Source organism: Eimeria maxima, genomic scaffold (genome assembly GCF_000499605.1).
Source record: "Eimeria maxima Weybridge genomic scaffold, Emw_scaff1054, whole genome shotgun sequence".
Taxonomy (NCBI): domain Eukaryota; phylum Apicomplexa; class Conoidasida; order Eucoccidiorida; family Eimeriidae; genus Eimeria; species Eimeria maxima.
In genome coordinates, this window is record NW_013563382.1 from 582 (window position 1) to 12,389 (window position 11,808).

An 11,808-nucleotide genomic window follows, 5' to 3' on the forward strand; every position below is an offset into this window, starting at 1 on the left:
ATTTTTTTTTTTTTTTTTTTTTTTTTTTTTTTTGTTTGTTTGTCTCCTTATGTATACACAATATATTAGTAACTAACTATACAAAATATATTTTGCATGCATTAATGTTGTTACTGCTTACTAGCAACTAGTAACAACTCCTGCTTACTCTATATTGCATGCATTTAGGGTTTAGGGTTTAGGGTTTAGGGTTTGTAGGATGGTAGGAATGTTTTATTGCATAATAAGACTAGGGTTTAGGGTTAGGATTAGGGTTTAGGGTTTAGGGTTAGGGTTTAGGGTTAGGGTTAGGGTTTAGGGTTTAGGATTAGGGTTACCCCTTAATAGAGGTAATGAATAATCTTCTTATGCTTATTAGCATCAACAAAGCAGCAAAAAGGAATGCATGCAGGAGACAATTGTGTCTCCCTTTATCTGCTGTCTCCTTGTGCCATAAGCAGCAGCAGCAGCAGCAGCAACATAGTAGTATAGATAGGCAGCAGCAGCAGCAGCAACATAGTAGCATAGATAGGCAGCAGCAGCATACAGCAGCACAAGAAGGAGACAGTTATACTAAGGAGGATTTGTCTGGGACGGCCTCCTGCTGTTGCAGCAGCAGCAGCAGCAGCAACAGCAACAACATCAACAACTCAGCAGCAGCAACCCTGCTGCGCATGCATGCATTGCATGCATGCATATTAAGGAAGAAAAAGGAGACAAAAAAAAATAATTGTCTCCTTTTTCCTTTTTCTTTATGTACATAAGATTAAGTGTCTCCTTTTTTCTGTTTACCCCTCATGACTCCTCTCCTCTATATATAAGGATAATATATTTATTTATTTATTTATTTATTTATTTATTTATTTATCCCTGCATTATTAAGGAAGAAACAAGTTAATATAACCTTCTCCTTACCCATGATGGAGACAGGGGGGCCCCTTGGGCCCTACACAGGGGGGCCCCTTGGGCCCGAGACAGAGGGGCCCCTTGGGGGGCCCTTGAGGGGATAAAGTGTCTCCTTTAGCACAGCAACAGTATAAGGGGGCAAAAAAAGCCCCAAACTTTTTTTATATGCATGCATATTTATTCTTAATAAAAAATATAAATAAATATTATATATAATTATTATATATTTTTCTTTTTTTTTCTTTTTTATGCAAATAACCTCTACTATTAACAAATAAATACATAAAAAGAATAAATAAAGACAGATCTTGGCTACCATGCATGCATGCATGCATGCATGCATGCATGCATGCGTGCATGCATAACTAATATAAGGTAAGACATCTCCAGTGTATAGCAATACTCTTATACTCTATTCCTTCCCCTTGCATGCATAGATATAAATATATTGAGGGGCAGGGACGCTGCCTGTTGCTGAGGTGTATAGGCACCTCTGCTGCTGCTTGCTGAGGGATTGAGGAGACCAATGGTTAAGGGGGAGAGAGGATGTATATTAGGTTAAATTTCTTCTAGGGTTTAGGGTTTAGGGTTTAGGGTTTAGCTAGAAGGTCGCCGGCCCAAGCGACATACCGGTGCTGCTGCTGCTGCTGCTGCTTATGCTTCTGCTGCTGCTGCTGCTGCTGCAGTTGGTGCAGCTGATGGGATTGTGGCCTTTGCCTAAGCAGCAATGCTAAGAGTGTGTCTTCTTCCCTCAGGCTGCACAGGAGGCATTTGCCCCTTTATCCTCAGCCAGCGTAGCCTCAGAAGCAGCAGCAACAGCAGCAGCAGCAGCAGCAACAAGAGCAGCAGCAGCAGCACTGGATCTAGCAGCAACCTTCCTCTCCTTCGTTAGAGAAGGTAAGAAAAATTTCTTACAGTGAGGGAAAGGGAGGCGCGGTCTAATCAGTAGAAGGCGGAGGTAATTAGCAATCAGCAAATAAATAAATAATTAAATAAATAAATAAATAAAATAAATTAATAAAATAAATAAAATAAATTAATAAAATAAATAAATAAAATAAATAAATAAAAGAAGATCAATAATCGGCTAGCGGTAACCTGCCGAGACACCCGGGCCTGTCGCCATGACCACCGCCTTCTTCTTCTTTGTTCTTTTTTTGTATAAAAGAAGAAGAAAAAATAAATAAATAAATAAATAAATATATAAATAAAAGAAAATTTATTTTATTTTATTTATTTTCCTCCTTTTTTATTGTCCTGGTGCTACCAGCAACTACACATGGTGGGTGGACAGACAGCAGCAGCACCACCAGTCAGTGCAGCAGCAGCAGCAGCAGCAGCAGCTACTGCAGCAGCTACTGCAGCAGCAGCAGTTCAAGGAGGCTACTAGGCCTGATTTATTGCTCTTTTTTCTTATTTATAGACAATAATTAAATAAAATTAAAATTAATATCTCTCCTTCTTAGCAGCAGCAAGAAACACTTCAGGTGTATATACACCTGAAGGTGTATAGCGGCCTCTCCATTGGTCTCTTACCGCTGTCTTAAACCCTAAACCCTAAACCCTAAACCCTAAACCCTAAACCCTAAACCCTAAACCCTAGACAAAATACTCTGAGGTCTTTTATACTTTTTTATTTCCTTTGGATGCCTTATAAGGGGGGATTTCAATCTCTGCAGCAGCAGCAGCTGTACGTACGCGATGGAGGCCCCGTCGCCCGCTGCTGCTGCAGCAGCAGCAGCAGCTGCAGCAGCACAAGCATCAAGACAAGCAACACCAGCAGAAGCAGCAGCTCCTGCTGCAGCTCCTGAGAAGGTGCAGCAACTGCAGCAAGGTGCTGCTGCTGCTGCTGCTGCCTTCCACGGCCGACTCTCCTCATCCTTAAAGATACCCCTTAAGGAGCAGCAGACCCCCCGCAGCAAAGTACCAACACGCAGCAGCAGCAGCAGCAGCAAAAGCAGCAGCAGCAGCAACAGCAGCAGCAGTTTTGCAACACGTTTAGTCCCCCTTCCTCATCGCTGCAGCGCAGCACCAGATCCAGCAGCAGTGCTGCAGCGGGAGCAGCAGCTGCGTTCTTATATATCTTCTTTAGGTGCATCTGCAGCAGCAGCAGCAGCAGCAGCAAGAGATGCATGGATTGATTTCTCTTCTTCTCCTGCTGCACCTGCAGATACACCTGAAGGTCCATCTAAGAGACAATCTAAGCAGCAAACAGCAACAGGAGCCCCTGCAGCAGCAGCAACAGCAACAGCAGCAACAGCAGCAACAGGGGCCCCCCTAAGGACTTCCTCTAGGGGACAACCAACTAGGACCCCTCGTGGGGCCCCCACATCATTACCCATTAAGACCCCTAGGGGGGGCCCCCACAGTAGGTCCCCAGGGGCCCCCCCTACAACAGCAAGGACCCCTAGGGCGGCAAGCGGGGACAAGGGCCCCCCTAGGGGGATCTCTAGGGGGGCCCCTAAGGGGCCCCCCGTCCCACCTGGAGCCCCAATTCCTTCGGGGCTCCCTCCGACGGTGGGGGCCCCCCCAATAGGGGGGCCCCCTTTATTACCTGGTGCAGTATTTGTATCTCGTGGTACCCTGTTGCAGAGGTGCCAGGTGCAGCAAACAAATGTATTAGATGCAGAGGGTACTTATGTGCTGCTGCAGCAGCAGCTATGGCAGCAAATGCTGCAGTCTGCTGTAGGTAGGAAGGTAATTGAGCATTGCTGCAGCATGGGGGCCCCCCTAGCAGCAGATATAAATAGGGGTAATGAGAAGAGGAGGGTACAGAATGCATTAAGAAGGATTAAGGAACATATTGAGGTTAGTTATACTATTTATTATTATTATTGTTGCTGCTGTTGTTGCTGCTGCTGCTGTTACTGCTGCTGTTGCTGTTGCTGCTGCTGGGCTGCTGTTGCTGTTGCTGTTGCTGTTGAGGTTTATGTTGATAGTGCTGCTGTTGATGCTGCTGCTCGTGCAGCAAGTGCTGCAGCACAAGGGAATAAATACAACAGTAGGTGCAGCAGCAGCAGCAGCAGCAGCAGCAATAAACGTCTCCTTATGTGTGTGTGTGTGTGTGTGTGTGTGTGTGTGTGTGTGTGTGTGTGTGTGTGTGTGTGTGTTTGCTGCTGCTGCTGCTGCTGCTGCTGCTGCTGCTGCTGTCTCCTTGCAGCGTCTGCTGGTGTCTCCTTTAGATTTATCTTTTGTATTTAATAAATTAAAAAGTGTCTCCCTTTCTAATTCATCAACAACAGGGGCCCCCCAAGCCTCTGAGGGGCCCCAATCTGGGGGCCCCCAAGGGGGCCCCCCAAGAGTTAAGAGTTCTTCAAAGGAGGGGGGCCCCCCAAAGGAAAAGGGTACGCCGAAGGATGGGGGTCCCCCTAGTAGAGACAAAGGGGCCCCCAAGGATAGTGGTGGTCCTCCAAAGGAGAGAGGGCCCCCAAGAGAGGGGGGCCCCCCAAAAGAAGGGGGAGGGGCCCCCCTACCTGTAGATGAATTAGGGTACAGTATAAGTGTTGATGAATTTGTTGATAGTATGGAGAGACTAAGATGGTTCCCTTTAGATCTAAATAATACAGATAAGAAGGAGACAGCAATGGCTCTTGCTGCTGCTAGTCTATTTGTTGAGCCTACACTGCAGCAGCAGCAGCAGCAGCAGCAGCAGCAGCAGCAGCAGCAGCAGAGGCTGCAGCAGATGGGGAAGAAATGGGGAGTACCAGAAAGAATTACTAAAAGAGGGTTTGTTCTTGTCTTTGAATATCTACCTTATAATCTACCTGAATGGCCGGTCAGCTAGGGTTTAGGGTTTAGGGTTTAGGGTTTAGGGTTTAGGGTTTTAGTAGTCTCATCAAGGGTTTAGGGTTTATGGCTTTGTTTAACTCTCTTCCCCTTCTACTCAATCTCCAAGCTTTAGGGTTTAGGGTTTAGTGTTTAGGGTTTAGGGTTTAGTGTTTAGGGTTTAGGGTTTAGGGTTTAGGGTTTAGGGTTTGGCTGTGCAGGTGACCCTGGAGCGTCTTCCTGTTTTTAAGAATCAAGAGGATAAATTGAACCCTTTTAATTCTTTATTTGAGGGGCCCCTAGAGGCCCATGAGGGGCCCCCCGAGGCCCCGGGGGCCCCCGCAGGGGCCCCCCTTGTTATTAATCCAAGACAGCCTGTGTCCTTTGAGCATGTAAAGTTTTGCTCTAAAAGGGCCATAAGCAGCAGCAGCAAAAGCAGCAGCAGCAGCAACAGCAACAGCAGCAGCAACAGCAGCAGCAGCAGCAGCAACGAGTCTCCTGCTGCTGCAGTAGAGGAGGCCGTGCTGCTGTGTCAGGCTGCTTTGCTGCTGTGTCTTCTCTTTGGTATAAATATCTATAAAGATTTCCCTAACCTTAGGGTACCTACGTCCTGCTGCAGCAGACCTGCTGCTGCTGCTGCTGCTGCTGATGCAGCTGATGCTGCTGCTGATGTTCGTGATGCTAGCAAGGAGACAGCAGCAACAGCAGCAACAGCAGCAACAGCAGCAACAGCAACAGCAGCAACAGCAACAGCAGCAACAGCAACAGCAGCAACAGCAGCAGCAGCAGAAAAGGGAGCAGCAGAGGAGACAGACGGCTCTTCTTCGCTGCTGCTTAGACCAGGGCAGATGCAACCAACTGTATATACAACCTATATAAGAATAAGCTCGGGCAGCAGCAGCAAGAGCAACAGCAACAGCAGCAGCAGCAGCAGTAGTAGCAGCAGCAGTAGCATCGGCAGCAGCAGCAGCAGCAGCAATACTAGTAGCAGCAGCAGTAGCATCGGCAGCAGCAGCAGCAGCAGCAATACTAGTAGCAGCAGCAGCAGCAGCAGCAGCGATGGTGCTAGTGACTCGAGTAGCACCAGGGCTCAATCGGAGTCCCGAAGCAGCAGCCGTAATGAATCCAGCGAGCAGCAGCAGCAGCAGCAGCAGCAGCAACAGAAGCAGCAAGAGCAGCAGCAGCAACAGAAGCAGCAAGAGCAGCAGCAGCAGCAGCAGCAGCAGCAGCAGAGTGCGGCATCGGAGGCATGCGAGTCTATGGAGAGTCGCGCCGCGTTGATCCCCAGCTGGCATTTGGCACAAGTAAGACATATCTGCAGCAGCAGCAGCAGCAGCAGTAGTAGCAGCAGCAGCAGCAGCAGCAACAGCAGCAGCTGCTGGTGCTGTTGGAATCTGCTACTAGCTTCGTCACTGGTAGTTTATGTTTTAGGGTTTAGGGTTTCTTCTTTAGGGTTTGTGTTCCTTAGTTTAGTGTTTAGGGTTTAGGGTTTGTCTATTAGGGTTTAGGGTTTAGGGTTTAGGGTTTAGGGTTTAGGGTGTATGTATGTGTATGTGTATGTGTATAGGATTATTTATTAAGTCGTGTAGTGTACATAGAGGAGCTGCAGGCAGCATTACCTTGTTTGCTGCCTATAGATATAATAATGCATGCAGTATATTTGCTGCTAGGTGCAGCAACAGCAGCAATATCTGCTGTAGATTGGTTGCTGCTGCTGCAGCCATCTGCTGCATGCATAGGGTCTGCTGCACATACACTGCAAGTTGCTGCTGTGCTGCAGCGTTATGCAGCACAGTACCCTAAGCCTGTACCCCTTAAGGCGTCTCCTGCTGTATTGCATGCATTACGTAAGCTGCAGCAGCAGCAGCAGCAGCATCATTATCAGCAGCAGCAGCAGCGACTGCAGCAGCAGCAGCTACAGGACCTGCAGCAGCCATGGAGGTCTGCATGCCCAGTAAGCCGCATGGGTATAAGATGGAATTCTTATGCAGCAGTACATAAGCAAACAAAGAAGAAGCAGCAGCAGCAGCAACAACAACAGCAGCATCAACAACAACAAAGAGAAGCAGCAGCAGCAGCAGCAAATAAATTCCTTGAATTCGGGTGTACAGACACCCAAGAAGAGGATTGGCTACTGCAGCAAACAGCACAACATATTTTATTAACAATAAATAGCGACAAGACACAGAAGAGTATATCTAGATTATTAGTAGCTTGTTCCTCAGGTACTAGTAACAATACTAGCAGCAGCAGCAGCAGCAGCAGCAGCAGCAGCAAAGGTACTGCAGCAGCAGCAGCAGCAGCAGCAGCAGCAGCAGCAGCAGCAGCAGCAGACACAATTCCCTTTGATCTAATCGCACTCAAAATTTGCTGCGAAATTTTTTATAAAATTTTTATATCCGCGGATATCTTCAAGGTTATTCATCCTTACCTCTAGCTGCAGCAGCAGCAGCAGCAGCAGCAGCAGCAGCAGCAGCAGCAGCAGCAGCAGAGGAGGAGGAGGAGGAAGAAGAGGGAGAGGAAGAGGAAGAGGAGGAAGAGTAGGAGGTGCAGATACTGCAATAGGGGAAGAAGATACTGCATTAGCTGCAGCAGCAGCAACAGCAGCAGCAGCAACAGCAGCAACAGCAGCAGCAGCAGCAGCAGTAGCAGTAGCAGCAGCAGCAAATCCAAAGGATCTAAATGGGGAGCAGCATATGGCTGCAATAATACACTACTGCTGCTGCTGCTTCTGCTGCAGCTGCAAGAACAACAATAGCAGCAGCAGCAGCAGCAGCAGCAGCAGCAAGGAGGCAGCAAGTGTCTCCTTTTTAATAAACAAAACTGTCTCCTTATTTGTCTCTAAAACGAGCAATTGTTTTCTATCGTCTACTACTGTCTCATTTGCTGCTGCTGCTGCTGCTGCTGTTGTTGTTGCTGCTGCTGTTGCTGCAGCAGCAGCAGCAGCAGCAGCAGCAATTATGTCACGAGATATTTTAGGGTTATAAAAGACAAAAGAATTAAAAAAATACAAAATTATAAAAAGACAAAAAAAAATACAAAAAAGCCCCATTATATTTGCATGCATGCATGCGTGCATGCATGCATGCATGCATGGTAACAACAAGGGCAATGCGGTGTACATGCAACACAAATATGCTGCTGTTGCTGCTGCTATTGCTGCTGCTGTTTCTGCGGCTGCATGCGTTTGCTGCAGCAGGACCCACGAAAGGGGACTGCTGCAGCACTTTCTGCTGCTGCTGTTGCTGCTGTTGCTGCTGCTGTTGCTGCTGCTACGACTACTAGTATTGAAGATTGGGCTGATCTTGCTTGTACTGCTGCTGCTGTTGCTGCTGCTGCTGCTGCTGCCGTCGCCTGTCCCGCCAATGCTGCTGCCGCCTCGCCCGTTTGGGGAACGATGAACTTCTAGGCTCCTGCAACAGCAGCAGCAACAGCAGCAGCAGCAACAGCAGCAGCAGCATTAGCAGCAGCATCAGCAGCATATGTATATAAGGGATTATATTAGAGGGGATAAGCGCTTACTGCCGTTCCCTCTGTTGTTGCTGCTGCTGCTGCTGCAGTTGCTGCTGCAGTCACCTCAGATGCTGGTGTTGCTGCTCCTTCTGTTGCTGTTGCTTCCGTTGCTGCTGCTGCTGCTTCTGTTGCTGCTGCTGCATCTGTTACAGTTACTTCTGTTGCTGCTGCTGCATCTGCTTCTGTTGACTCTGGTCGTGCTGCTTCTGCTGCTACTGCTGCTCCTGCTGTTGTTGCTGCTGCTTCTGTTGCTGCAGGTGCTGCTGCTGCTGTTGCTACTGCTGCTGCTACTGCTGCTGCTGTTGCTGCTGCTGCTGCTGTTTCTGTTTGTGCTGCAGATATGAATGTATCATCATCTGCTGCTAATGACGGAGGACTTGTGCGCCCATCAACACTCTCCTGCTGCTGCTGCTGCTGCTGCTGCTGCTGCTGGTGCTGCTGGTGGTGCTCTTGTTCCACTTTTTCCTGTTGATCTTTTTCCTGCTGTTGCTGTTGCTGTTGCTGCTGTTGCTGCTGTTGCTGTTGCTGCTGCTGTTGCTGTTGCTGTTGCTGCTCTCCTTCTGTTCCTTTTTTATATTTATTTTGTTTATATTTATTATATATTTTATTATGTTTATCTTTTTTTCCTCCTTCTTTTTCCCAATATTTTTCCCCTTTTTCCCCTTTTTCCTGTTCCTGTTGCTTCTGCTTCTGCTGCTGCTGCTGCTGCTGCTGCTGCTGCTGTTGCTGCTGCTGCTGCTGCTGCTGGTATTTTTTTTGTTGCTGCTTAATTAATTTATATTTAATTTTATTTTGTAATATAATTAGATTTATTTTATAATAAAATTCATGTTGTATTAAATATTTAAATCTTCTTGGTGTTAATCCATTACCTGCATATACACCTGAATTATTATTTATATTATTATTTATATTTATATTATTATTATTATTATTATTTATATTATTATTATTTATTTTATTTATATTTATATTTAATTTATTATTATTATTATTTATATTATTATTATTATTATTTATATTATTTTTTTTATTAGGTGTAGATACACCTGATTGAGGTGTACATACACCTGAATTAAAAAAATCACCAATACCCTTATCTAATATTATTGGATACTCTTCTTCTTCTTCTTCCTCTTCTTCTTCTTGCTGCTGCTGCTGCTGCTGCTGCAGTAGATGCAGCATCTGTTGCTGCTGTAGTAACTGCTCCTGTAAATTATTGTGCTGCTGCTGCTGCTGCTGCTGCTGCTGCTGCTGCTGCTGATGGGATTGACGGCGGTGGTGATTATGACGACGCCGCTCGTTGTAAGGATTTTCTGTTGTTAATTGCTGCTGCTGCTGCTGCTGCTGCTGCTGCTGCTGCTGCTGCTGCATGTGGTGAGGGAAGGGACGAATTCGTGTTGCATGCAGGGGATTAGGATGACGGGAATTGTGTGGCCTCCAAGGCTGCTGCTGTTGCTGTTGCTGCTGCTGCAGCTGCTGCTGCTGGTGTGGCTGTATCTGTTGCCACTGCCACGGATGCTGCTGCTGCTGCTGCTGCTGCTGCTGCTGTCTACGTTTTTGGTCATGTATTTCCTCTTGGTGTGATAGTCTAGCCAACTCATTCAATGCTGCAGACCATGATGGACTACTAGGGGATGGCCACTGCTGCTGCTGCTGCTGCTGCTGCTGCTGCTGCTGCTGTTCAGGGTTCTGCTGCTGGTACTGCTGCGGCTGCTGTTGCTGCTCCTGCTGCTGCTGCTGCTCAGCGGGTTGGTGGGGCCACCGGCGTTGTTGCCAAGGGCCAGGATGCAGGCGTGTGCTCCCATTATACGGCTGCTGCTGCTGCTGCTGCTGCTGCTGTTGCTGCTGTTGCTGCTGCTGCTGCTGCCATGGTTTAGCTACAGGAGTTGCTGCTCCTTCAGGAGGGACCTGCCATACTCTCTCTACTTCTATTACTATTTCCCGCTGCTCCCACTCCGGCTGCTGCTGCCACCGCTGCTGCTGCTGCTGCTGCTGCTGCTGCTGCTGCTGCGGTTGCTGCTGCTGTTGCGCATGGAGGAGCTCGTGGTACAGATGCTGCTGCTGCTGCTGCTGCTGCTGCTGCTGTTGATGTGGTGGAAGGTGAGGCCTTGAATGCGGCCACTCTTGATTGCCTGCATGGTGCTGCTGCTGCTGTTGCTGCTGCTGCTGCTGCCAGATCCGCTGGTGCTGCTGCAGCAGCCGCTGCCGCTGCTCATCTAGATCATGCTGCTGCTGCTGCAGGAAGCTAGTTGGCTGCCACTGCAGGAAGCTAGCTGGCTGCTGCTGCTGCTGCAGGAAGCTAGCTGGCTGCTGCTGCTGTTGCTGCTGCTGCTGCTGCTGCGATGGGTAGCTAACATGCTCAGAGAAGGTATGACTTGTCGTTGTCTCTCCAGGAGGCAGCAGCAAACCTTAGCAGCAACACAGCAGCAGCAGCAACAACAACAGCAGCATGAGCAGCAAGACAGCAGCAAGACAGCAGCAAGACACAGAAGACACCGCGAAGCAAATAAGACACAAGAAGCAGCAAACATTTCTTTTTATTTATATATAAATAAAGGATAAATAGTTGCTGCTGCTACGAACTCCGCTGCTGCTGCTGCTGTTGCTGCTGTTGCTGCAGTTGCTGCAGTTGCATAGTTGCTGCAGTTGCCGCTGTTGCTGCAGTTGCTGCTGCTGCTGCTGCTGCTGCTGCTGCTTTTGCTGCACTTACGCTGAGGAAGACTTTGCTGCAGAGTAAGAGAGACAGTCCTTACGGTCTGATGGACACTAAGAGGGGGTCTTCTATAGAGAGGGGCCTCATCAGGCCTGCTGCTGCTGCTGCTGCTGCTGCTGCTGCTGCTGCTGCAGCTGCTGCTTCCATTATTCTCCCCCCACCTCGATTGTGTATGCGCACTCTCTCCTCCTGGATGCATCTTGCTGCTGTTGGGGTGTACGTACACCTGGATAAGGAGAGGGCAATTTGGGTGTATAGACACGTGGTAAGAGCAGCAGCAGCAGCAGCAGCAGCAACACAGCAGGAAGCAGACACCGCAGCAGCAGCAGCAGCACCGCCACCAGGAAGCACTGCAGCAGTGGCTACAACACCGAGCGAGACAGCAGCAACAACAGCAGCTGCAGCAATACAAACAGCAGCAAAACCAGCACCAACAGCAACAGCAACAGCAGCAGCAGCAGCAGCAGCAGCAGCAGCAGCAACTTTTCTCTCTATAACGTGTTGCAGCACAGCAGCAAAAAAAGATGACAAAAAAAAAAGACAATAATCTACTGATAAAAATAAATAAAAGATTAAAAATAAATAATAATTAATTAAATAAAATAAAATAATTATTTATTTAATTAATTAAATAATTAAATATACAAAGAAATATAAAAAGAAGAAGCAACCTTGCTGCTGTTGCTGCTGCTGTTGCTGCTGCTGCAGCAGCAGCAGCAACAGGCGGCGGTGGTTGCTACTGTCTAGTCTATGGTGGTAACCATTGGTCACCCCTTAGCAACAAAAAAGACATTTTCTTTGTTATTTTTCTTCCTTTTTTTTATTTTATTCTTTTTTTTTATATTATTTATTTAATTATATTTATTTTTCTCCTTTTTTTTCTATTTATGCATCTATTTCATTAAGAAATGCCCTCCCCCTCCCTCCCC

General features: G+C 47.6%; 2 protein-coding genes across 2 annotated transcripts; one reads left to right on the forward strand and one right to left on the reverse strand.

Moving 5' to 3' along the window:
* Positions 1-4,408: 4,408 nt before the first annotated feature.
* On the forward strand, positions 4,409-7,087 carry EMWEY_00047840 (hypothetical protein, conserved; the record flags this gene model as incomplete). Its single annotated transcript, XM_013477230.1, has 3 exons — positions 4,409-4,660; positions 4,872-5,954; positions 6,218-7,087. The coding sequence occupies 3 exons, from the start codon at positions 4,409-4,411 to the stop codon at positions 7,085-7,087; spliced, it is 2,205 nt and encodes a 734-aa protein (XP_013332684.1).
* Positions 7,088-8,151: 1,064 nt separating this feature from the next.
* EMWEY_00047850 (hypothetical protein, conserved) lies at positions 8,152-11,078 on the reverse strand (the record flags this gene model as incomplete). Its single annotated transcript, XM_013477231.1, has 3 exons — positions 8,152-9,035; positions 9,258-10,574; positions 10,877-11,078. The coding sequence occupies 3 exons, from the start codon at positions 11,076-11,078 to the stop codon at positions 8,152-8,154; spliced, it is 2,403 nt and encodes an 800-aa protein (XP_013332685.1).
* Between the last annotated feature and the right edge of the window lie 730 nt (positions 11,079-11,808).